Source organism: Hippoglossus stenolepis, chromosome 14 (assembly GCF_022539355.2).
Source record: "Hippoglossus stenolepis isolate QCI-W04-F060 chromosome 14, HSTE1.2, whole genome shotgun sequence".
NCBI lineage: Eukaryota > Metazoa > Chordata > Actinopteri > Pleuronectiformes > Pleuronectidae > Hippoglossus > Hippoglossus stenolepis.
The window spans coordinates 26,880,024-26,907,772 of record NC_061496.1 but is presented as its reverse complement, the minus strand read 5'-3'; the positions used below and the strand labels follow the sequence as shown (position 1 = coordinate 26,907,772).

At 39.1% G+C, this 27,749-nt stretch overlaps 1 protein-coding gene across 7 annotated transcripts in view; it reads left to right on the top strand.

Annotated features, from left to right (window-relative positions):
• Positions 1–27,749, top strand: part of nfic (nuclear factor I/C) — a 43,507-nt gene that overhangs the window by 196 nt on the left and 15,562 nt on the right. Inside the window, exons 1-8 of one of the 7 annotated variants that reach the window (XM_035176988.2) lie at positions 175–1,297; positions 11,965–12,135; positions 12,409–12,585; positions 14,150–14,333; positions 24,132–24,206; positions 24,773–24,847; positions 25,286–25,418; positions 27,186–27,307. In XM_035176988.2, coding sequence (XP_035032879.1) covers positions 1,097–1,297; positions 11,965–12,135; positions 12,409–12,585; positions 14,150–14,333; positions 24,132–24,206; positions 24,773–24,847; positions 25,286–25,418; positions 27,186–27,307 — 1,138 coding nt within the window. In that variant the 5' untranslated portion in view covers positions 175–1,096. Of the gene's footprint in view, positions 1–169; positions 1,314–2,881; positions 3,556–11,964; positions 12,136–12,408; positions 12,586–14,149; positions 14,334–24,131; positions 24,207–24,772; positions 24,848–25,285; positions 25,419–27,185; positions 27,308–27,749 lie in introns of those variants that run through there. The other 6 variants (XM_035176989.2, XM_047343122.1, XM_047343119.1 and 3 more) reach the window with 6 other exon arrangements.

The following is a 27,749-nucleotide window of genomic DNA, read 5'->3' as shown; positions in this document are numbered from 1 at the left end:
TGCTGCAATGTAGCGGAGTGCTTCTTCCTGATGGTGTGCTGCTTCGTGTTTTACTGAATATAAAAATAAAAAAAAGACGCAATGCGAGGAGTTGAATGCCATTAGCTACGCAGCTGAAAGTGGAGCAGAACGCGGAGGTGGCTCCATCCCTCGAAATGTCAGCGAGTCTGTGTTCACCGTCTGTTAGTTTGTGGAAGCGTCCGAATTCAAATTATAGTCCCATGCGCGACGTTTCCCTTTGGGGGGGGGGGGAGAATCTGTCGCTGAATTCCATTCAAAAATCTGCCAAGTTAAATTTCACCCTGCACACCTGCATAAACATGCGCCGGCCACAGCTCGACTAGGGAACAGCGTCGAAGTGTCAGGTCCATGTTTGAATTCGGCGCAGGCACCGACTCACCAAACAGCCCGCACTCACAGAAAACCATAACTTTCTGAATCGGATCGACCGCTCTGCCCATCGGTGTGTTCCTTCACACACACACTGCACAGGGCGGAAGCCAGCAGCGTGGAACCACCACTAAACCTGACGTTCTGTGGACATTACGGTCATTTTGGAAATCATACATGCGCCGAATTTCCCCTGAAGACCATCTAACGTGAGAGGCTTCCATGTCACAGAGCAGGTGACGCGTGTGTGGGAGTCATGGGGCAAATGGACTCAGTCTGCTGTACGTTACGCTGGGGTTTGGATCAGCGTTGTCTCCGTGACGGAGAACGGGACGTATTGGCGTTAAACAGCCTCTATTCCACCGGTAAATCTGGTGTCCGGCCCCTGGTGGTGCGTGAATAAGCGGACAATATGTATTATATGTGTTGGCCTGTGTGCGTGAGTGTGTGTCTATGTGTGATTGTGTGTTTATGTGTGAGTGTGTGTGCGTGTGAGTGAAAGTTGTGGAGTTGAGGGATTTCGTGAAGGCGCGTGCAGCGGCGGGCCCAGCTGCCCCGCTCCCGTTCGTCACGCGGGACGGCGCGAGGCCAACTTGAAGTTCAGCCTCCTTCTCCCGGCCTGTGTGCGTGTGGGTTTGTGTGCGCGCGTGTGTGTCTGTTAGTCAGCAGAAAATGGCCGCAGTTGAAGCCAGCGGGCCGAGTTAGAATGACAGGCCGACAGAGGGCCTCCTGTCCCGGCATGCAGCTGGGGCAGAGAGCCGCTACGGAGGCAGGGACCTCCCGTGCCCGCAGCGGAACATCTGAGCTCATGTTGGGAAGCGAGCCACTTGACAACAGCACATATGCCACAATGGAGAAGAAAGCAATCAAATATGAACCCTACCTTCATCTCCACCAGCTCCAAGAGGTGACACAGACTAAATGTGAGACTGTGTAGACTCTATTTACCTGTACTTGCTCTGGCTAAATCCTCCTGGACACAGATTACAACACATACAAAGCAAAAATACAATCACATTGCTTTACGTTAGATGATGTGACAGTATTGATTTACTTATGCTGCTTCAGCTCAAGGATCATATAAGTATTTCCTGATGAAAGTAGGGAGATGAAAGACAGAATATGAACAGAATATGGTCCTAACTTTTCCATAATTCAGCCAGTAGTACAATTATATCTAATGGTGAGTTAATAAACTATGTATTCAGCAACATGGTTTAAAACAGGGTTGTCAAATCAATTCTACTATCCAACAGAGTCAAAGCAGATCAAATCTCACTAGCACCAGCTTTATAGCTGTCCACATGTAATGTTGAAAGATGGATCAGTAATAATAATCATTTGTTACTTTAATTTATTACCAAAGAATTCAGAATTAAGAGTTACTTATTGACCACACAGCCTCTGTTATTGGTTCTATCCTTACTGAAAATGTTGATATTAGTGACATATTAGTTCAGTTTTATAGTACATTACATAGTGTAGGCTACTTTATCTTGTAAAATGTACTATAACATTGAAATCATATAATGTAAATGTAACGGTATCATCCATTTTGTATCATTCTATTTTTTTTATTGTTCATTGTGTTGGTTTAATAATATTAATATATCTGTAGCCTCAGCACTTATTTTAAGTGTCAGATACAAAACAACAATGCAGTAATGATACTTCATGTGCACAAAGACAGTAAAGTTGTATGGTCTCCTCAATCCATTTTCTACGCAAGTACAAATAGCACTACCACAGTGTTACAAGTAAAAGTATGTAACATGATCCTACATTTTAGCTGTATTAGCTAAATGTACTTAAAATATCTATAATCTTAAGCATGCAGGGAAGAAAAAAGAGCACCATGAGTGTTATGAATGCAGCTATATTATTGGATTTTTATCGGATATTATTACAGATGCACTGCATGTTTAAGTAACATTTTTGTGTTGTAGTTTCTCCAAGTGTTGCTAACTTTAGTCAGCTTAGTTGTGAACTAATGTTAAAAATATTTCAAATACTGTTGAGTAATTTGATTTAAAACAATGCATTAAATTATATAAGTGGGTGAGAGCTTTATAAGTAGAAGCACACAATTGAGCACAGTGACCTCTGTATGGGTAGTACTATATATACTGTATAGCTTACTGTATGTACTGTGTGTATGACTTGTGTGTACTGTGTGTGTATGCATACTGTGTTTACAGTAGGTAAAGTGTATGTACACTGCATGGATATTGTGTGTAATCTATGTGCTGTGTATACTGTATGTATACTGTATGCATAGTGTGAGTACAGTAGGTGTTGTGTATATTGTATATACACTATGTGTACTGTGTGCACTGTATGTATATTGTATGTATACTGTGTGCACCGTATGTGTATTATATCTGTACTGTGTGTACTGTATGCATGTTGTATGTGTACTGTGCGCACTGTATGTATATTGTATGTGTACTGTGCGCACTGTATGCATGTTGTATGTGTACTGTGTGAAGGTTGAGGGTTGCTCGTGTGAGCCCAGTGTGAGTAGCAGCAGAGGCTGGTCAGTGTGTGTTGACAGCAGTGTGCTGGCTGGGAGCTGGTCCCGAGCTGACCTGTAGAGTGTGTTGTGAGGCCGCTGTGCAGAGACAGAGCACAGAGCAGCTGCTGCGGCTTTAAGCCCTCCGTCTGGGATGGGCTGAATTCATAACGTCATTTCACTTTTCTCTTTTATTCTTCGCCCCCTCATCACCGTCCCTCTCTAGACGAGACAGCCCCCGTGCTCCGTTACACCTCCGGCCATATTCTCCTAAGAATGATTATTCGGAACTTTCTCTCTGTTTTTCTCCCCGCGAGGCATTTTTACGGGGCCTCAACTTTTCTGGCGTGTCATCATTTCTGGAGTTAACGCGGCGGAGTCATCCGAGGCGACCGGAGCCCGCTCCTCTCTGGATTCTTAAAAAAACTCAGAGTTACAGCCCAGGAAATGCAGCGTTTTCTCTAACCCGGAGGTAGCACTGCTGAAGTGAACGAGCGGGGGAAGAGCATGTAGAAATCCGCACTAATAAAAAGAAATGACGACGCGATGGAAATGAAGGTGTTCAGCCCAGGGATGTTTATGTTAACACAGATCCTGGTCTGACTCTGCTCCGCCTCATCAAAATGATGTTTTCTCCCCTCTCCCTCTCTCAGGTAAAACTGCTAAGTCTGTGCTTCTGTTGTTACATTCGCTCTGTCAGAGGAGAGTCCTGCCGGCAGCGAAATGAAGCCATCATGTAGCCTCGTTAACTAATCATCAATGACACTGTGTTGACTCGATAGTGAAAGAAAACTATTTAACGACCTATGTCTTATCTTATCCTTTACAAGAAGTACGAGCTCATGCTGCTGCCATTGTGCAGAACAGGGCAGGCAGTAGTATGAATCATGGATGAAAATGTGGAGCAGGTAGACAAGGGGTGGAGAGCTGAGTTACACCAACTGCACCAGGCCTGTTGAACTGGGATTTGAATTAACATGTGTGCAGTTAGCTGCAACATGCTGAAAGGAGTGTTTGAAAGAACTTGTGTTAGATTTATCCTCTCTGCAGTATGTTAGCACATAACATGTGTTGGGAAAGATGGTTCCTCTGCGTCTCTTCACACCAGAGAAAGTTTGAACAAACACAACTATTTGTGCCCATATGCAGATCTAAATCTATAGAGTATAGATCAAAGAAAGTGGGACAGCTCTTTAGTATGTGAGATGTGAGGCGAGCTGGAGTACAGAGTGAGGATCGCTTTTCAGCTGGTGCTGGTTTTTGATTGCCACTGCCATTATTCTAATATAAAGCTGTTCCTGTATATTACTCTCAGCATTGCTTATTCTTAAAGTTGACCACTATCATGCAAACAAATTGCACCACATTCAAATATTCTGGTTGCCCGGAACTTAATCTGAAAAAGATTACTTAAACTGCAATTCAATACACTGCTGATGATATGCTGGTACTGCAACATCTCCTTATAAATTCTGCTTTTAGCACTACTATTTCAAAACCTATTCTGATTCTGCCAGCCCCTGTTATTATTTTTGTTATTACCACAACCTGTGCTACTTTCACTATTTCTGCTACTACTGCTCTTTGTTCTGTTTAAGTAGTGCTACAGTGGTAGCCATATTTAGCACTGCTTTAACTAATAATTATTTTGCTACAAAGTTTATTACTAGTTCTGTTGCCACAGCCGCATCTTCATTACTACCAGTTGTTCCCAAACAAGGCGTCGGGTTCGGGGGGGTCTCAAGATGATTTCCAGAAATCAAATAAAATGTAACAGTAATAATAAAAAGTATATTTTATCCATAATTGTTACAAAAGATACAAAATAGTAGTTTTTTTTTTAAGTAATCAGATTTTCTTTGTCCCCACATGACCCCTAATGTAATTGTGACTTGATTGTTGCAGCAGGACGATTTGCAGGATTACAGGAAACATTGAGACATGTGCAAGTTGGGAATTTGTTTTTGGAAACTAGGTCAAATATTTTTTGTATTCTACAACCAACTGTACTTCAGGAATAATGTGGTAACAAATCTCTGGCACCTTTTATTTGGAGGTCAGAGGATAAAAATGTTGGTCTATGCTATCATTAAAACCGCTGGCTGTAACAACAGATCCCCAGATTTGTATGTGCAGTGTGCATTAATGCTACACTATAAAGCTTGTTTAGATTTTCCCCAAATCAACCATTCAGTTCATTTTACAAATAACAAAAGATTTCTTCACTCAGATTTAGTGAAGAAAGCAAAACAATGGTGACTTCCTACCTGGGAAGCAGTCTTGAAGTTTGCTTGTCTGTCCATTCCTCGTTTATTTTTATATAGTTGTTAAGGATCCACTGATCAAAATAATCGAAAGGGTTTTTCATACAGGTTTATCACGTTGTAGATATTGCCATTTGAAGTCGATAGCAATGGACGATTTCAACTATTCCAAGAAGCTGATGACGGTCTTCTGCAGGTTTTAGCATGCACTATTAGAGGCTATTGGCTTTATCAATCATTCTCAGTTGAAGAAAGGCATTTGCCCTTTGCAATGAAAGTAGGCAAGGAGAGGTAAGGAAGGTTTAACCCAAAGATAGTGACCTGCGTTTGAGTGTGAATGTTATGTTGGACAACATCAGGATTTTCATACTTCCTGCATAAAGTGACCTAGATATTGTTATTCAAATATGATTTCTCATAGCCATATGTGAACAGATGTAGTTTAGGTTGTGTTTTGGTCCCATGCTTAACAGGCACATTTCAGATACTGGCCTTAAAGTTCCTCAGTTATAAACTTCTTATTTAAAAAAAATCATGAATTTTAAGTGGTGACTTTCCCTCTGTTACTTTTTGCTGTGACATGGTAGCTCTGTGGTTCTGGGCGGCTGTGGTTGAGGGGGGTACTTGGGCAAGATACTGAATCCCGAATTACCCCTGACGGCAGTGCCATTCTCATAGAAAAAGTGCTGCCAATAGAATGTATGTGTGAATGGGTGAATGTCAAAAAACTGTACTGTAAAGTGCTTTGAGTGTCATCTAGACATTTACTTCAACAGAGTAGGTTTACTATTATAATAAAAAAAATTACACAAAACACACAATAAACACACTTAAAGTTACATTTGACTGATAAGGTTTTTTTTTTAATTTCCTGTACAAATATCTTGAAAATATAATTATCATGAAGGATAATCTCATTGTGAAAATCTGCTATTGTGACAGCTCTATGTGGAACCATTTTTCTATGGCCTCTGCTCCACTGGGGTCACGTTTTAACAGCGCACTCTTCTAGCCCTCCCAATGCCACTCTGTTCAGCTCACTTTGCTGCTGTAGTCTGAGGGGAGATCAACACAATAAGGCTGCTGGGTTTTGCTGATGTGGAACAAAACCAAAATCACTTCGGGCAGTGTAATTACCAGGAAAGACATTTTAATGAAGGACATACTGAAGCGCGCAAGGTATAAACTAGAAAATGACTTTTCAAATGACTGGGATACCTGTGCTGACCGGAATCTGTCCTTGTGCTGCAGCACGCACATTGTAATTTGTTTTCCATCAAACTATTAACCAGTCTTTCTTCTCCCTGTCATCATTAAAACTGTTACACCTACTAAAGCACCCAAAATATGATGTGTTTTTGTGTTAGTGCCACCCAGTGTTTTGAAAGTGGATTACTTTTAATGTGAAAGAGGGGCAACAGGAAATATTGGTTTAGCATTAGTGATTTATGCCCCAGCAATACTCAGCGCCACTTGAGCGATGGCCTCTGTAAACAGTCAGACAGAAGGTTTTTACTAGAGGCTGAAGTTTTCCACTGTATCTTTACTGACGAGTTGCTGAGAAAGAGTGAAACTGTAGGAGCAGTGTGTTTGTGCCTGCTGGTGAGCTGCACACCAGGGTGATAATTGTAATATTTTAAAAAGTAATAATTGAAATTAATTAATATTGGGTTAAGATGTTAATCCAGTGCCTCTTTCAATTACTTTGTGTTGCAGAAACCACAGTTTATGGCTTGCCTCTCTATCTTTCTTTCTCTCTCTTTCTTTCTCTCTCTCCACTCTCTCTGTGAAAACATAACCTCTTTGGTGGAGGTAAAAATGAGATGAAACACAATGAACAGAGTATAACTTTTTGTCTGTTGACATGATCATACTGTAATCTAGACTTCTGCAGCAGCAGCAATGTGGATTTGTTATGTAGTAAAAACATGGCGAGCAGACTAGCAGGTTTTGACGGTGCTATTTATGCCATCTATCTGTCTGAAGTGAGGGCATATTTAGATTTTAACACTAACGCTGATAACAAGTTAACTGAAAATGGTTACCTTGTAGGACATGCAGAATGAACTGCTAGCATTCACATGCAGATGCGGAGCGGAAAGGACATTGACAGTAAAAGACTCAACACAGTAGAGACACTGAAATGAAACGAGTACACAGAAATAAATCACATTAATATTTATTTTCTTTGGTTTAGACAATGTTTGAATCTTCGCATTTAAATATGTACAAATAAATATTTAACTGAACAGTTTTTGAAAAATTATAATTTTTGAACATTTCATTGTTTATAATAATATCGCTATAATACTGATAACCATGATAATTTTGGTCGTTGTAATTGTAATATAAAATGTTCACTCCATCTCGTGTTTACCATGAGTTATATTACAATATAAAACAATTTTTAAACTTAACTATACAACTTTCCCTGCTTGCTTTATGCCTACATTAAGAGAGAGAGAGAGAGAGAGAGTGTCAGTGTGAATGAAAGATTCAGGGTGTAGTATTTATTTGTTTATTTAGTGCAGCTGCAAGTATCATAAAAATGTGGGTGTCCTCTCTGGAAGCAGTGTTTGGTTTGTCCCTACTGGGCTGCTGTAGAAACATGGCAGAGCAACATTAGGCAGACTCTGAGGAAGAGGACCTGTTACGGACGTGTCTTAGGTGCTACGACAGCGAATAGCCATTCTTAACAAAAATGTCAGCTCCTAAAGAGGTTTGTGTAGTTGCTACATGAGTCCTTTCAAAACAGGAGTGTATTTATTCACTGAGAGAAATCGTAGAACAGTATTGAAGTCTTTTGTCTAGGGAAAATATGTTTTCACTCTTCTCACCCTTCTATCTTCTGGCCTTTTTCAAGATGATGCTGTTAACAGTTTTGCATACAAGTTATACTGTTCCAAGTTATACTGGGGGGATTGGTGCATATAAGGACATACAATCCTGTGTCTCTCACACATCCACCTACATCTTGATATATAATATTTCTCCTCAGATAAGCGATCATTACTGACAATAGTCCATCAATTCATTGACCTTCAGTTATGCTACAAAGTGTTTATTCTAATCAATGCTGCTAATACCCTTATCTTTCTGATGTTCTCCTTTACACGTGACATCTGTTGCACTTCTGTCCGTCCTGGGAGAGGGATCCCTCACATGTGGCTCTCTCTGAGGTTTCTACGTTCTTTTTACCCTGTTAAAAGGTTTTTTTTAGTAGTTTTTCCTTACTCTTGTTGAGGGTTAAGGGCAGAGGATGTCACACCTTGTTAAAGCCCTATGAGACAAATAGTGATTTGTGAATATGGGCTATACAAATAAAATTTGATAAATTGACAATAAGAATGCTGTATTTAAACCACAATATGGCGAGTCTGTCCATGAAGGATCACTATGTGCCAATGCCCAGCAAAAAGCCACTTATTAGGTTAGCTGTCCTATCAAACTGGACCACTCTCCACTTCACCCTCCAGGCCACTAACTCTCTTGTAACCTGTGTGTCATGGTTGGTTGTTTGATTCTAGCTGTAGCAAGGAGCTTGTATTTGGGCCTTCTTTGTACTAAAATGTAAACCTAAATAATGCTTTTGTCACACCTGGTTCTGATCTGGCATGAAGAATACACATGCCATTTTATGAGGCAGAAAGCAAATACGATGCAATGATGTATGTTGACTGGTGTGGTCCACAATAGTTTTAGCTACATACTCAATTTGGCACATTGACCAATGACGATACATGGTCCAGACATATACTAGGTGTAGACTTAGACTTGTTCCTTAATCAAGCAGCACAAGGATCTTAGGTGTGCTTAATGCAAACATGCCCACATGCTGTTTGTCTTTCTACAGATGTCAGTGGTAAATGGTCTGTATTTATATAGAGCTTTTCTAGTCTTGATCACCATTCAAAGGGTTTTACAATACAGTTTTTTCAGTTCACATTCATAGCACTTTCCCTATCACTGTAATTGGGCAATTTGGGGTTTAGTTTCTTGTTGTCCAAGGATATTTTGTCAGGGGGGAGACTTCAACCAACGGCCGATCCTCTGGTTAGTGGACGACCCATGCTATCTTCTGAGCCACAGCTGCCCAATGTTGTGAGATGACTCATTGACATAATGCCCTGAACCACAGAATAATCTCCCGTTCTACCAAGTCTCAAAGGTGCTCTACTGGATTCAGATGTGGTGAAGGGGGAGTGTTACTGAACTCACCCTTTATGAAACTAATTGGAGATTTACTTTGTGACATGGAGTGTTATCCTGTTGGAAGTGGCCATTAGAAGATGGTAAATTCAAAACAAACTCAGACTGTGACATTCAAGCTATGATAGATTGCGATTTAGGTGCTCACATTGCACACAATAGACAATGTACAATGAGACTTGCATACACAGAAGACACCTGCTCACAATGCAGAGTGTGGTGTGCAGATAGTGTGTGAATGCACTGTGTGAATTTGTGTGCGAATGAGTGAATGGCAAAAAACTGAACTGTAAAGCGCCTTGAGTGGTCATCAAGACACATCCCTGGCCTCTTAACCATTTCACTCCTTTTAGGAGTCTGTAACGGGAAAACCTTCTTCTGACTTTGGACGTAGAATCCCATCTATACTCTGTCGACATTTTATAAATTAACTTCCAAAACTGTACAACCAAAGCTTGCTTGATTCTCTAACCATTGCCAAGAAAACCTCTCAACTGGAAATCATAGACCTCAGTAAATATTAATTATGCGGTCAAAGGTCTGAGACCACTTTTCCATTATGGAATTTTGCCCCCCAATGTTATAACTTTCTTCTGGCGGACCCAAAGTGCACAACACAAACACAGTAGATAGATGGTTGTAAAAATGTTTATTGCTCAATTGGTTGGAGCTAGAGTGGGGTGGGGCAGGTAGTGGAGACCAGAAGGAAGGCAGGCTGTTGGTGATCAGAGTGGAGCTGGTAGGCTGAGGCTGGAGCACATGAGGTTGAAAAAAAACAGGATGACGCTGAGTAGCTGGTTCTGGTGCTGCAAAAAAAAGAAGCAATGGATAAGTAGGCAGCAAAGCAAGGCACAAAAAACTCACTAGAAGATATATGTTGAATCACGAAGCTTAGATGTGTTCCCACACTGGTGGTAGTACGATCTGGCGAAGACAGGAGAGATGGGCTGGTGTGTTATAGACTGAGGAGAGGTGGAGTTGACGAGGAGATGGAGCTCAGCTCACAGTTAGTCAACAGGAGGCCCTGCCCAGCTCCAGGTAGACACACACAGGGAGAGAGACAGACAAGAAACAATGGGGGAAGGGAAAACACAAGGCAAGAAAAGGGAGGTAGAATCCTGGTCGTAACACCCAAAAACAACTGCCTTCAATAATAACAACAACATGTTTGCCTTTAAAGAAAGATTGTCCCCATTTGTGTGGGGACAATCGCCTTGTACAGTCGCCTTGTACACATTCCACTCTGAAGAAACTGTTAAAGTTGTACTGTAATTATGTAAAAAGTTACACATTCTCTTTTTGTTTAGGCGTTGTACTTCCTCACATTCATTTTGAATTAGAATAATGGAAACAGATTTAAGTTTCAAGTCTCCAACTTAGAGTCATGAACTAAACTTAAATTCGTCAGGTCATTGGACTGTGGGAGGAATTCAGAAGAAAACTATGCACCGCTGCACCACCATGCTACCCTACAATATTAACTGTGTGTGTGTGTGTGTATATGTGTATATGTGTGTGAATAAGGTCATGTGATCCTTTGTATGTATTTGTAATGGTTACTCCACTATCACACTGCATTGGTTCAAATCTCTATGAGTATCAGTACTTAGAAGGCTGTAAATTCCATTTACATTTGTACATTATATGAACCTGTTCACAGTCCAGACAAAAATGTTTTGTTCTTCGGGCTCTGAGCTTCAGTACATTCAATTTCAAATTTGAATAATGGACACTGCTCTTTGTCCCACTATCTCTCTGTCTCTCTCTTAAAACATCAATTAAGTTTTTACTGTCCTTAGTCAGCAGGCAGGCAGGCAGGCAGGAATCAGCACAAAGTCAGCAGATGTCACTGTGGATGTTCATGCAACAAGCATACAGTTCTCAGAAGACAGGCAGACTTCTGCTATTATTGAGTTGTGTACTTACAATATCCAAAATGTTTCCAGTCAAACCTAGAGAAATCAGTAATTATAATCAAGTGTGTGCGTTTCATTTGGTCATCAGTCAATCACGCTATATGTCCTTTTTGCATGTGTAAGCATTGTGTCGGTTTGCCAGGAGAATCAAAATCAGGCTTTTAATCCAGTTTCAAGCCACATTTTTTATCATTAATCTTTTCAGCCGTATTTTAACCAGATAAAGGATTTTACTCATTGGACGTCTGGATATCAGATAAGTTATGAGAGAAACAAGCTGAGCGAACATTAGTGACAGCTGGACTAGCCGCTCTAAGATAACCTGTGTCCGCCAAATAGTGTCAGAGAAACAGATTTTTAATGTGAAATGTGTTTTATTCAGTGTTTTCACCAATTTGAATCAAAGGGTCTGTTTGTTTTGGACAAGGGGCTCCAGGTAAAACCCTCCTGAACCATGAGCACTGATGGGAGAGGGAGAGGCTGAAAACAACTCTTATGCCCCCCAGCTACTTCATGATGTTACTAAACGCTCTCTGTTGTTATTGATTTGATTTAACAAGAAATTTGTATATTGTGTATTTAAAGTTGGTTTGGTTGCTGATCATTGTGTGTGTGTGTACCACATGTATCATATGTGTTTGTATTTAGGTGTATCTGTTCATCTGTCACATAGGATGAGTTCCATCCGTTCATTGAGGCTCTGCTGCCCCAGGTCCGTGCCTTCGCCTACACATGGTTCAACCTCCAGGCCAGGAAAAGGAAGTACTTCAAAAAGCATGAGAAAAGGATGACAAAAGAAGAAGAGAGAGCTGTAAAAGATGAACTGCTCGGGGAGAAAGCAGAGGTGGGATGGATAAATTGAGTGGTGGAGAGTAGAGAAAATTATTTTGTTTTAAAAATGAAGTTGCTAAAATTAAATAACAAAATTAAATAATAATTAAATTAACAAACTGATGACATTTTATTTGGAGTCAAACCACAGTTTGATGTTTTACAACATATTTAGATATGATACTTACCATAATTGGTCTGAAAACTATTATAACTATGCTGTTAGAATACATTACTCAATACATTAAATGACATAACTCTCTTAACAATGTCATTCTGTTCCTAGGTGAAACAGAAGTGGGCCAGTCGTCTTTTGGCCAAGCTAAGAAAGGACATCAGGCCTGAATGCAGAGAAGACTTTGTCCTGTCAGTCACTGGGAAGAAAGCTGCGTGTTGTGTCCTGTCAAACCCTGACCAGAAAGGCAAAATGAGACGCATAGATTGTCTTCGACAAGCTGACAAGGTAAACAGTTTTCTGGTACACGTTTGGTTATACTGAATTTGTTCAGTTGCAGTGGGGTCAGACTCAGGCTTCAGACTTTTATAACCCCAAAAGCATGCATCAGCAAGCCAGGATAAGTAAATGATAATGATAATGAAAGAGCGGATGGTCTACAGGCAAATGTAAATTCGGCTCATCAATGTAGTGATGCATTGTTTTATTTTCGTTTTGGGCTGAAAAGAAGAATACTTTGCCATATGCAGAACAACAGTCATGTAGCTGTATTAGAATATATATTTTTCAATGAATGTACATCAAACTAATAGGAGCAATATATCGGCAGAGCTACACTCATTGTATATAGTGTATTTGCACTTTAATTTCATTTATTTTCAGTTTTCACATTCAGTTCAGTTCTAATCACAACATACATTAGCTCAAGGCACTTTACAGAGTAAGGTGGAGATGTTACAGTATTAAAGAGAGACAAACAAGAGTTCCCACAGTGAGCAGGCATTTGGAGACAGTGGAGAGAGGAAACCACAGCTTGTTCAAACTGTCATGTTCTGGAGTTCACAAACTGATAATGAAAACTTCACACTTCATTGTCCTTTCTTCTACAGTCAGCAGACCTTTTACCAAGAAAGTTGAAGTTTGTGTGTGTGTGTGTTTGTAAAAATCACTTCTGTACAAAACTGGAGCTTACCCAGTATGGAAGCCAGAGAGCAGTGAACCATTTATTGATGGTGATTAACGCCTGTTTTGATATTTAATTGTTTGTCACAGCTGACTGGACAGCAGTCTCCTCTGAGTCTCCATCACATGTTGTTATGCAGCTCAGGGAATATGTAAATGGTTTACTTATAAAGGACAGACAGACATCTGGTTTCATAAATATCAGGCTACAATATCATGTGATCTGATTCATATTTATAAACAGCATCACATACTATATTATTATTATTATTTTGTCATTTTCGTAGTTGCCAGTATATGTGCACTTAGTAAACATTATTTTGTGTAGAATAATTCTGCACTTTTGGTTCGACCAACTCAGTAATTATAAATTATTTTGAGATATTAGGGCAAGGTTTTTATGAAGCTTAATTTTGTGTTTTTATTTTTAATTGTACCTCAATTGTACCTCGATTCCCCATCACAAAGAAATTGTGTTAAAGTGCCCAAGTTAAAGGATGATTGTCAGGGTGAAGGCAATGGAACAAAACCCTCAGGAGATGTAACACATTGAACCACAGTGGAGAAGAAAATGATCAAAAGTCAGCCGAATTAGTTGAAGTACTTTACACTGTCTGACAACATCAACTCTGCAGTTTGGCTTAAACAATTCACAATATGTCAAGGTGAGGGTTTAGCTCTCATTTCATCCTATTATATTAACAGAATTTTATCATTTTCTCCATCTTGCTGAATGGAAACGATCAGAAAACAACTTCAAAATATTCAAATAATTACTTTTTTTGCACACAAAAGGAAACACTGATGAAGCGTTTTTACATGGTATATTGTTGCACTACCCTTTGAAGAGTTGTATTCATGTTTAGTCAACATGTTTGTCTTTTTCAAGGTGTGGAGGTTGGACCTGGTAATGGTGATCCTGTTTAAAGGAATCCCATTGGAAAGCACAGATGGAGAGCGGCTTGTGAAGGGCGGCCATTGCTCCAATCCAATCCTCTGCGTCCAGCCTCGACACATCTCTGTCTCTGTCAAAGAGCTCGACCTTTACCTCGCTTACTATGTCCAAGAGAGAGGTATGTACCTGCACACACTTCAATGTCGGATTCTACTGTTGCCATTATGCAACCTAGAGAGTTAATTAACACACACACACACACACACACACACACACACACACACACACACACACACACACACACACACACACACACACACACACACACACACACACACACACAAAGCAAGAAAAGCTGTAAAATTCTTAAATTTTCTGTTGGTGTCAGGGTAAGAACTTGCAAATTTAAATAAGTGGTCAAATATCTGCAGGAGATGACTAAATCTAAAACAGTGTGGAATAGATCTTTGATAACATAAGATAAGCCAAATTTTCAATTATAATTAAGTGAACGTGAACCACACACAGACAGTGGCATGGTGTCAGCAGTGCCTAAAAACATCGACATTTCTTGTCTTTCAAAAGAATGACTCAAAAAGTATGTTTGAATGTTTGAATGTTTGAATGTTTGAATGTTTGAATGTTTGAGTGTGTGTTTGTGCGTGTGTGAGTGTGAGTGTGAGTGTCAGTACTATGAGTGCTAATGTGGGCTCTCATTTTATTTTTAGCTGTACTGCGTCTCTGACCAGAGTAACTGTGATGGAAGACCTAGATTTGACTTTCTAACCAGGCTAACTGAGGAAGCAGCACATCTGACTGTCTTTCCAATAAGAGAAACTAGTACAAGCTCTTTCACATCCTGTGAGACAACACAGTGTGATCAATGCATGTACTATAAATACAGTTAATGTAAATAAAGATAAATTGGTATTAGTGCAGACATTTGCTGATTTGAAAAATTATTTTACAGAAATAAACCTCAGAAAAGATATGCAAAACATGTACAAAAAGTTAAAAATTCTTCAAGATATATATATTTGGTTGTATTTGTGATTTATTCTCAATTATAGTGGTTTTGATCTGCAGTTCACATAGATTTTGTGTCCTCTGGTCAGGCAGTGTGTTTGGAGTTCTTGCTGATTCACTGGTGTAGTGTTAATCACCACTGGGAATTAATGCTCTTAGGGTTTTTCAGCAGAGATTTTAAGGTGGTGAATGGTTTTATGGGAAGGGTTGACTTTGACTCTGTCTGTATATTTTGATAGTTTAGCCATATCAGGCTACAGGCACTTTAATATGTTAGATTTAGTTTAAAAACTCTGATTCTCGAGGTATAATAAGACGAGCATTTTAGCTTTTCATAGTAACACACCAGAAAATGCATATCACATGACCGCTCTCTGTTTTAGGGGCTCGTAAAATCTGTCTTATTAATTTAGCAGTGTATTGAATCAAATTAGGGTCAACAGGATTTTAAGTTAAATAAATGCACAGGTGAAATTCAAATGTGTGTATGTGTACATGTAAGTGAATCTGTGAAACATTGTGGTTATGTTGCTCACAGACACTATGGGTGTGTTCGAATAGTCAATTTTGCTGTTCTGCACCTGAACAGATACATGTAAACGAAAAGCTGAAAAACAGTTTAAAAGACAGGAGAGTAGGGCATTTGAGGATAGATACTCAATTCCACATTTGAGGTCACTGAGAGCAAAACCAAGAGGAAAGGCACATGAGGACATGACTTGAAAATTGGTTTTTAAAAAAGGACGGTGAACAAAAAGTGGAAAAGAGGAAAACCTTGTTAGAGATTTCAAAGAACTATTTGGAGAACTTCAGGGGCAGAGAGGGCCAGTGTAAGCATTATTCAGACTGCCTCACAGTTTGACTGAACAACTGTTTCATCACTACTCCATTCTTCTGTCTGACTTTCCTTCTCACAGCTTGAGAACGTAATCAACCATCATTAATCAATCACTCAGTGGACTCAGGTCATCAGTGCCACAGTGCTCTCTGCACTCACCATCTGACCATCTCCCTACATGTGTGGAGCTGGTTTGGAAAAGACATTACCTGTGAACTTAATCCATATAGCCACAGTTGAAGTCAAGGTTGCTTGATAGGTATTGTCTCAGGTACCTTGAGATATTGTGTAACTTCTTGGAATAAATATTCAAAGATCTATTGGCAGTTGCTAGAGACAGCAATGCTCATTATTATTCCCTGCAATATGAAAAGGTTGTTTTTTGAAGAACTCTGGTTAATAAATATACATTTTTAATAGCAGCAACAGGTCAAGCAGGGTTCCTCCTTTGGGGAGCACGAATGTGCTGAGAAAAGGCCATGGCCATCTGCACATTAGACTATTATATATTTTAGCCTGAAGGGGGTGCAAGTATGAAGTTGATTCAAGGATCATTTTGTATCAGATTCATTTTTTATTTTGTAGAATTTTACCGATCAAATTATGAAATTACAAGTAAACAAGATTAGCAAAGTTCAATATGGGCTGAAGTCGATGGAAAAACAGTTTCCCAGGGTGATGCAAATTGGGGCCGCAGTGCATCTTAGGAAACAATTTTTCAATAAGCAAAAGTTTGTGGCAGTCCAGAGGATAAATATATATATATATATATATATGTCTATCCGGTAGTTCATACGATATTTAGTGTTTATTTTTAGTTTTTTAGATTTTATTCTGGACCAAAAATGTGTCCTTCAGAGCAGAGGTCACTAATAGCCTGACCGAGGTCTGGATCCGGACTCAGATGCTGTCCTATTCAGACCAAGACTCTTATGTTCATTCTTCAGACGGGCAGTTTAAAAACCAGTATGTCTCATATGTTCTCATACTGTGGTGATTGTTTGAAGTGGCAATGTGAAACAAAAACACACCATTTCAACCCACATTTAAAATCCTGGCAGTAACACGCCGAGCTCACTTGTCTCACTGAACAAGACAAGTGGGGGTGGGATATAAAAAGAAAAGAAAGAGCAGCTAAAGCTGTTCAGTTGTTAGGATGTGTTGAAATTGTTGGAAAATAGTTTGAGAAGTGACATTTTTAAAATTTATAATCCCTCCAGTTCACTGTGGAAACTGATTTGACAGTCAGTTGATGACCACATATAGACATTGATACATCTTATATTTCAACATACATTGCACTGGATCATAACTTTAGTTAGACATTATGATGTTTACATTATGATCTTTGCTGGAAGAACTTTTCTCTATGAAGATATATCCAGATATAGCTGGACCTTTCTGAGTTTCAATGCTCTTGCTTTAGAGGAAAGTAAAGAAAAAAAATTTCAAAAAACATTACAATGAATCTGTGTGGAAACATAAACAAATCCCACTGAACTGCCCTTAGTTTGATTTACCTTCTCATGAACCAACATAGGAAGTTTAACTGAAACAAGGAATTGTAGGGAATTTGTGTCCCAACAGTGAAGCTTAACAATGGGTCAGAAAGTAACTTAAAGCCGTGATTACTCATATCACATTCAGAGAGAGATTGCATGACATTTTTCTTAGAAACTACATTTAGTTCTAGCAAGTGGTTGTAGAAGAATTTAAAGGGAATTGGGAGTTTTTTAAAATCATATTCAGAGCTGCTGTTAGTGAGACAACGGTTATCTGAGAACGTCTGAACTGAGTTCTTCTTTCTCATTGGTCGGTTGAAACCATTTGTGTAAATATATTTAATGCAACTTAGAGTGGAGTCTGAAAACCACTGGAAGAAAACACAGTGTTCACATCTGGTTTATATATTGTGGCTGCAGGAGCTGTAAAAGGCTCACTCACTAACAATGAGGCGGCAGTTGATGGAACATGGAACGGTACACGTCAAACAGCACCAGTGATGAATGACACCAGTGACACCAGGTCTCCACAGCAGTTAATAAAATATCAACTACTCTGCAGAATAAAGTTGATGGACAGCCTGTCCGGGGAACAGAAGAGGTTTCACAGCAGGATCCGTGGAGGGCGAGCTCTGACTCACAGTCATGTTACTGAGTCAGAACTGTGGTTTTAATATTGTGGTTGCAGAGACTGTTGTAATTCAGCAACACACCCTCTAAGAGTGCACTAAAAGGATATGATACTATTTCCTCAACGTCATACTGTTTCTAACAGCAACATCACAGTTGCTATTACCTTTGGTGCTGATATTTGATGGTTTTCCAGCATGATGAAACCTGAAGGATATTTCAAATGCTATAAATGCTACAAGACTGAAACCTAATGAACAGCTTCCCCATTCCTCAGTCCTTCAAGTACTCAAAATGCATCTCGACAACTGAAAATCAGCAACAAAAAATCCCTTCGTGTTAAAACTTTTTTCTGTGAGTTGGAATATTTTAATAGACATACTGCTGACTGTTATCCTACATCACCAAGCTCAACAAACTTGGTAGTGCCATATCTGTATGACCCCCAACTTTGATCAGTGGTCACATGTTTGAATTTGACATCCCATGTATTGTTTATCTACATGACAAATTTTTGTAGTCGCAATAATTTGAACCTTTCTTAACTCTTGAATGAGAGTGAAAGTATGAAAACGACTGCTGAGTATTACGCAATTTTTCCACTAGGGGGCAATATAGAAAAAAACTGAAACAAATATGGCTCCACTTTTATAATGTCAAGCATGACAAAGTCATATTATGTTTTCAATGTTTTCAATTTTTTATTTTTTAATGAGAAATGCATAAAATCCCCAATATAAAACTGTAAATGCTACAAAACAAATTTACTTAGTAAAAATAATTGCAATATCGTTAGTGTGGCCAGTCACTTAACTATTTTAAATGTTTTTTAGCCATAAGTTTGCCACTATTGTGACTTTCCGGGGTGATATGAGCTACATTCCTGCATTAATTATGCAAAAAAGTGAACTATTAAGACTGTGGAATCATCCACTCATCAAGAAGGCAACCAGTGCAGCAATCACGTGCATTTTCTGCTGGAAATGCAGATACTCAGGTTAGTAGTCAGCATTTAAATAAAGTTAGTTAAATTATAAATACATTGGAGACATTTGGATTGTGTGGCTGACTGAAGGATTGCTCTTTGTCACTGGAAGTTATAAAATTTCCCTTTATGAAAATATTATTCTTGAAGTGTCATACCATTAGACAACAGCCTGATTTGTGACAAATACTTTAGTATTCCCTAATGATCTCCTGTGTTTGGATAATTCCCTAGATTCTTTTTTTAAAGTTCAAGATAATTTTAGCTGATCAAATAGCAAAACAGCAGAGTAATCATTCATTCACAGCCGTAACTCCAGCTGAAACAACTGAAATCGGAATACTGGCCAGAAGATATTTAACCTCACTGAACCATTGGTTCTGCAAGGATAGTCATACGTGTTTCGTTTAAACTTGCACTACTTTATTTATGTCTGTGTGCTGTTTCAGTGTTGGAACAATAACAGAACCCTTACTGTTGATTTAGTCTGTAATTTGCTACCCTCTGTTGCATCTACATCCAAAATGAAATAAATTCTTTACTGGGACTGAATTCCTATTTTCATTCCTCTGTGACCTCAAGTAATGACTTGTGCGAGGTGAGGAAAGTAGGTAGGTGAGCTCGAATCCAGAAGGTTTTCTTATTGTATGGGACAGTGTGTTGTTTCATTAATCTCCTTCAGGATTCTATTACTTTTCCTCAACCCTGTCTGGACATATCATTTTGACAGGGCTGGATCACTTTGGACACTTGGAAAAAAAGTCCACTATGCTATAAGTTCATGTCGTTGTTTTTGTTGTGATGGAATCTTGGTATAGGCAAACTTTTTTGTGGGTGTGTTACCACATTTCTTCATATCTGTTCTTTATACTTTTTCAAACTGTTCACTGAAGAGTGCTGCCCACACTGTGATGTTAGCTCCTCTCTGACCTGGAACATCCACTTATTGTTAAGGGCTTTTGAATGACTGGACTCAAAAGTGCAGAACACAGGCTCAAGAAGGTTTAAGAAGGGGTTTAAGAAGGGGTTTAAGGGGTTTAAAGCGGAAAGTGGCAGGTAACAGCTACACACAGAGTGTGTGGAATGGACTGAATGATTTAGTAAAGACTGGAGAGAAGATCCAGGGTTTTATTCCTGCAGCCGCTGGTTGGCAGTTGAGTCGTGGGTGTTTGGGAGAATTGCCAAGAGCCGCAGCCTAAAGGACAAATTGGCTTAGACAGGATTGACAAGGTGTTTTGGCATCAGTTTTGTGAGTTGTCTTGTCATCCATCTTTAAATGCAGTCATTGTTATATTTCTTCCCCTGAGACAAGTGTGTATGTACCTCGGTTGGTTGTTGAACAGACATCTTACCTGAACACACTGATATATCACATATATATAGCACAAGTTCACAGTGTCCTCTGAAACTATTTTCTTACAGGATATTTTATTTGATCTTTTTCAAGTCTGGCATTTTTGTTCAGCAGACAGTATTTACTTTAAAAAAGGGATAATGTTGGCCAGCACTCAGTCCCATAGTTGTGTCAACGATGACTGAGCACCTTAGAGTATTCTACCTCTTCCTCCGGTGGGAGACAACCTTTGTATGTATCTTTCTCTCTTTCTCTCAAAGAGAGACCATGGTTTACAACGTGGTCAATACCTACCACCACATTCTTCCTCTCCCTGCGACTCTTTTTCCACACCGACCTGTCTTCCTTCATCCATCTGTCCCCTTCTGTCTGTTTGCTAATAAAAACAGGTCACCTGGGTAGGCTTTCAGATGAAATTGCAATCAGCTGTGTTTGAAATGTAAATGTTCTGCAAAGATCTGAATGTATTTTGATGTGGTCACAGCAGAAATGCACTGAATTCAATCATTCTGTTTTGAATGTGAGGAAAGAGCTTGGGGAGTTAGATTTGGAAAATGTGGTAATTGCATGCAGCAATGGAAAATTTTTGGCAGTTTGTGTGTTTCTCTGACTGTGTGTGAAGTTTTGACAATGTGACTTCAGTTTTGACCAATTCATGTTCGCAATCAAAAAACACTGGAATCTTGCATCTAAAAGGTACCAATGCAAACAACTCCAGAGGACTGGCATTTGTCCCCAACAAGAAACCTCTGTCACTCAGACTGACCTAAAAACACAAACAGGCAGTATTACTCTACACAGTATATTTATTTGACATAAACTCTAAACTCTAAGATCCAATTACAACAACAAATCAATCATAATGATATGCGTTTCCCAATTTGTATAGAATAATTCAAAGTGCATAAGATGAAAAACATTATGCAGTACAAAACCATTTTCATATTCATATTCAGTGTACTGCACATACACTACTTTTAAAGAGTAGCTACATTTACAGTATAGAAATACAATAGTGCTAGTCAGTCCTTCATTTGCTATCTTGCATTTGGTTCTCATTAATATTGCACCTTATGTCCTCTGTCTTCAGGACAGTATATCGAGATATTCCACCATTTAATGTGTCCAAGAGGGAGCAGCACTTTGTTGCCCAGATGGAGGCTGTGTGTTCAGAGTCAAAAGCTGCTTTCACACATGCACTGAAACCCTGAACTTTTCTAGAAATTACCCAGAGAATCTGTATGTGTGACTGCAAATGTTCAAATCTGCTGAATTAAATCAACTTAACACTGCTCCATGGTACAAAGTCTTTGTAATGACTGAGTGACTCAAACCAACCAACCACACAAGGCAGAATGCAAACACAATGGGATTACATCATGAGTATGTTATTTGGCATAATAATTTTCCAGTTTTCAACTACATCCCCAATTTCACTCCTGGACTATACATTGTCCAGCCCTATAAAGGTTTTGACTGAGTCTTAAATGTAGCAGGATGTAGGAAATACAAGTCTAATTTGCACTAATTGTGTTATATTTTTAAATTAAAAAAATGTTACATGTGAAAAACTAATTGTAAATAGTAGAAACTGCATATATGTAGTGGTCGCTATTGTTTTTGAAATTGAGAAAAAAGTTAAAACTTTTGAAGGATGTGGTCATTGAATATATTGTGTTTCAAAGCAGTGAAAATTGATCTGACTGTCCACACAGCTGCTGATCTCCTGACTGTGTGTAGAGTTTTGCAAAAATGAACAAAGTTTTGAGAAATGCATGTTAACAATTTTAAAGAAAAGAAACCAAGACCTTATTGTAATGCTGCCTGTTAATGTTTTTTTAGGTCAGTCTGTTCTTAGTGACAAACTGTCATAATTCTGTATAACTGTGGGAGACCACATGTAAAAACACGGCGACACACCAATTATGTATTCGTGGAGGCATGCTTTTGATTTGGTTCACATATTCTCAATAGACTTACAGCAGACATTGTTTAAGGGATAAAACCAATCAAACTCGTAATCCATTCAAGACACGAGTGGGTCAACATACTCATGACCTGTTACACCAATGTGATTGGCTACACCTGCATGACAAGTACAAAAAAAAAGAACTCGCTCTGCTGGGAAAATGTTCTATTTAAAATGCTCTGCCCTGTCCCTAAATCAGATGTGTGCATGGATAGAATCTGGAGGATATGAAGACCAGACCCTGTCAATGATTCATTCACCAGCTTTGTATTTTTCATTCCTAAGCTGCACTGTCTGCTGCTGCTCTGTGTCTGTTGCCGCTCCTTAACCATTGTCTGCTGCTTTTGACTGGTCTGCTGCTGTAGGTTTTGCCCCACACTTTTGATTAATTAAATATAATGATTTACAAGATCATTTTTAACCTGTATAGCTAGTAGTTTTCTTTGTTAAATTAAATTATTGGAAAATTCTGATATGTTATTTTCATAATGTTGTCCATCATAACCTTGGATGCAGATGTAGCCATGCAGGCAATGTGTTGTTGTAGCCATGCAGGCAATGTGCAATGTGTGTTTTCACTTAGTGTGCCTGACTAGACCATCACCATTTCCAGCTGAGCTCCGTCCGGCTTTAGTCTGAGCAGAGATCCAAACAGCCCAGATGTGTGAACACACCTGGGCAGGTGTGCAGGGCCTTTAACAAGATAACAATCGTGAACCTCTTCATTTGGAGGTCAAACTGAAAGTAATTATTGCTGATAGAAAGTTTGATCAATTACATATGATAGTGTTCAGTGTGCTTAAAAAAGACATTCTTGGCACAATTATAGTGTTACACAACGCAGAACAAAAGCACAACTGAAAGAATTGAAATACAAGAACAATGGGAAACAAAACAGTAAAAACAAACCATCAAAAGCACACAATTTTTCCATTCAAAATATATAATAAATAATCCTGGTAGCTTTATACAGATGAAATACAGTGTATGCAAGCACAGGTTATAGAATGAGCAACATCTGTTCAGATGAGGAGCATCCAATCTGAGTCTTTTGTAGTTTGACTAGCCTAACGTTTAAGATGTATGTATCTTCATTGTGTGACATTTCCGTTAATTTGGTTTGCACAGTTTTAACATAAACTATAGAATAAATAATAATGTGATTGATATTTATCAGTTACACAAGAATGAGAAAGCACTAATAAGTACTTAAAATACATAACAACCAGGTTTATGCTAATAAACCATCAAACCACCCTGTCAAATGGTCAAATGCAAAACTGTTCTAGTTGTAAGTAACAGACGATTTTATAATTATAGTTATCAGACAGCATGCTTGTCTTTTTGTGCACTGCAGTCAATGTTTTCTGGTTGTCCTACTCTAGTGATAGTCATATCTCAGGAGAGCTGTGAGGTGATTTCTTCAAATTTGGTACAATCCTTCATTTGGACTTGACCAACTGATTAGAACTTGTCGGTCAAGGGGGCCTTGCAACTCATCTTTTTTTGCCTTGTGACTAAACGTAACATCCACAGTGCCTTATGGAAGTATCATATCTGGCACAAATGTTCACTTGGACTCAGAGAAGAACTGACTGGATTTTGGTGATGATTGCATTTTGTTAAAATGTTCCTGATTTGTCTGTCTGTCTGTCTGTCTCTCTCTCTCCAGAGGCAGAGCAGAGCAGCAGTCCCAGTCGCACAGGAGTGGGCTCTGATCAGGAGGACAGCCGAACCACCACCATGGGTACTGTAAAGAAGTGACATTAATTCATTTTTAAGTCTGTGTAACCTGGTCATGAAAGATGATGCACTTTGTCACAAATTGTTTCAAATTGTTTCAATTGATAATCAAACAGTAATGCTGACACTGGATACTGATAAGTACCACATGCTATCATTAGTGCTGTACTGGTTTCCTCTAAGGACCAATAAACGTCATTATATGAAAACATTTTGTCCCAAGGCGTTGTTTTGTGCATAATGTGCTAAACTCCTCTTCTGAGAGATTCTTGGCACAATTATAATGTTACTCAATGCAAAAAGAAAACCTAGTGCTGAAAGAATGGATAAAAAGAATAAACAAAACAAACAGTGAAAGTAAACCATCAAAACACACACTCTGACTAAAGATAATCCTTATTGCTTCACACAGGGAAATTAATGCCGTATATAAGCTCAGCTAAAAGCAGGAACCCCTTATATGTCAGAATCCATCTGAGAATCTATGTTCATGTATTAACATGAACCAGCTGTCACTCCTCTAGACTATCGCACGCACACAAGTGTCTTACTGCTGTTGTGTCTCTGCAGATGGTCCAGAGTTCCAGGAGAGTTTTGTGACATCAGGAGTTTTCAGTGTCACTGAGCTGGTCCAGGTGTCAAGAAGTAAGGCCCTTTGCATCAGATGACGCAGCAGATATAATTTGAAGGTTGAGTCTCAAATCCCAAAACTTAGGGGTGAAAAACACAAACAAAAACATTGTATACCCCTCAGCAAATGTCATTTGAAATTTGCATTAAGTCTAACAGTTGTTAAAGTAAAGCTATATAACTAATAAAGACTTTTTAAATGTGACAAATAAATGTTAAATAAAGTGTGATCTTAGCTGAGCTTTGCATGTTTGTTAGGTTTTGGTAGAACACATAGGAACTTTAATAATAAAAAATAAATAATAATAATAACAACAACAACAACAACAATAATAATATTAAATTAAACATAAAAAATCTGCATATTTTGTCATGTCTTGTTTTTAGAGGCTTGACTACAGTTTTCAGCGTGCCCTCAATTCTTAACCTAGGGTTTTCTCCCTGTGTGTGCAGCTCCAGTCGTCACAGGAGTCGGACCTAGTTTCTCTGTGGGGGAGCTCCAGGGTCATTTGGCCTATGACCTCAACCAGTCTGTCAACCAGCCTGTTAGTGTCAGACGATCACTGGCCAGCACCTCATCCAGCGGGTAATCTCACAAACACACATGCATGCACGCAAGCGCGCACACATGACCATGTTTCATAAACTTTTAACTTCAGAGCATCAGGAAGTGCACAACCTGTCTTGGTAATTGCTCTTAACCTTAATTACAGCACTAAGCTCAACGATTGTTATAAAAGTTACCGACTCAAACCATGAGCTTATATTAAGCTAAGTTCAAATCTAAACTCAGAAACTAAGAGTAGAATGACCCGCTCCATGTACCCATACCCGCCCCCACTCACTCGCTCAGAGCGACACACTCAGTGAGACCACGTTCACGTGAAGCAGCCGGTCAGTGACTTTGTAGAAGAACAGTGAAACTCAGAGTTTCTCTGGTCTCAGCTGCGTCATGATCAGAGCAGAAGCTGCAGTTGGTTTGTACCGAGCTGGAGTTCCTGTGTCCTCCTCCACTCTGCTCTCACTGTAACTAATAAGCACTCATCACTAGTTATCAGGACCTGATCAGCACAGGAAGTAACTTAGTGTTTGTTTGATTCGCTCCAGAGTTTATGATTCTGCATTTAAACATCATGAAAATGACTAGTCAACATTTTGTGCTCAGTACAACACGAGACGTGACGCTCACAGTCAGGACTCAGTGTTAAAATGAGCGGAGCGACACGCAGACATGATCCGACACCATCGATTCATAACTAAACCCATGACCGTATGTCACCTAAAACATCCCAATAAAATTGAATTAAGAACTATGAACTTGAACTAGTTAATTTTCATCTGCATGAACTGAACTTGGAACTCGTTCTTTTTAAGTGTGAACTGGCTCAACACTGCTTCTACAGATGGGTTCAGATTCAGATTTCACATTCACATTTAATTGTGTAAAGGTTTGGTTGTTTGTTTGATTTAAAAAAGAAAAGAAAAAAGTTTTATTCAACCATCCTATATTTGCTTTAAAAAAAAAAAGAGCTAAGACTAAGGCTAAATTGTGACTGGCTGGTTACACTTACACTATAGCCCAATCAATACACCACAGAAGTTCAGGAATACCTTAACCATAAAGCCCAGCCCTTACACCAATGTCATCTGCACAATCTTGCCATTTAATAGTTAGTGTTACAACAACTATAACCATAGCCATGATTACGAAGAGCTATAGCTATGCCATGGGTATAGCCATGAACACAGCTACAACCTCAAAGATAGCTACAGTGTATAGAACTAACTAAACTTAACTAGTGCAAAGAGTGCACCCGAAGTCTCTGGCTGCAGCTGGTCTCTGGAAGTAAAGTTACAAGAAGGAATGCTTTTAGTATTATTTGCTAAAGCATCAGTAGTTCAGAAAAAGTCTTTCACCGATCATGTTGCCTTCACTGTCAGTTTAACAGCTTTGACACATAAGGGACAGTGTAGTGGTCATGGTTACTGCAGATGTAATCAGGCCTGTGAAAGCAGGTGCAGCTGGAGACAAAATTTAAATCAGATTTCACTTACATACTGACTTTCTGAAGTTTGACTCCACATTCTTTTTTTGAGCTCAGACCTAAGGGATATTCTGGCTTTGGTTGTGACCACACATTTCTTAAAGTTTAAAACCTCTTTAAAATCAAACATCCTAGGTTAATCAGTAGTGAAGATATATTTTGGACATCTGTAGGCCTTACTCCACTGTTAACCCTCCTTGTAGTAGCTGCTGAATAACTTTTAGCACCGTACCCCCCCAACAAACTTATTATTGGAATTGGAAAATAAATTGAAACAAAACTGAACGTGTTTGTATATGTGTCTACAGGAGTAAGCGTCATAAGTCTGGCTCTATGGAGGAGGAGGCTGACAGTCCAGGAGGGGAGTATTACCACTCACCTTCCTCTCCTGCCAGCAGCTCCAGGAACTGGACTGATGACATGGAAGGAGGTAACAGATTACGAACAAGAACAGCAGTGTTAGTCGTGCCCAGTGGAGACACAACTAGCATTATAACTTCAGCTTACTTTAATACTTGCAGCTTTGTTTACGCTGTGCTCTTAAAAAGCAGTCAGATTAGTTATATATTGTATTCATTTATGGCACTTACAGACCCATCATCAAGGACCATACCAGTGGTTGATAGACCTGAATTATTCTACGATTGCATTACTCACTAATTCTTTTGGGGGAAAAAAACAAAGGAAATATTTCTGTGTAGCCTGTGTAATACATACTTAACATTATGACAAAGTTAAGTAAAATATCTTAAATTGTAGACACAGATTACAATTTAGTCACAATAGATGGATGAATACCACAGACTCCTCTCAGACAGTTTGCTTCAGTTGCCCTGGGTAACAGATAGCGTTAGCCCTCTCACTCTCAGATA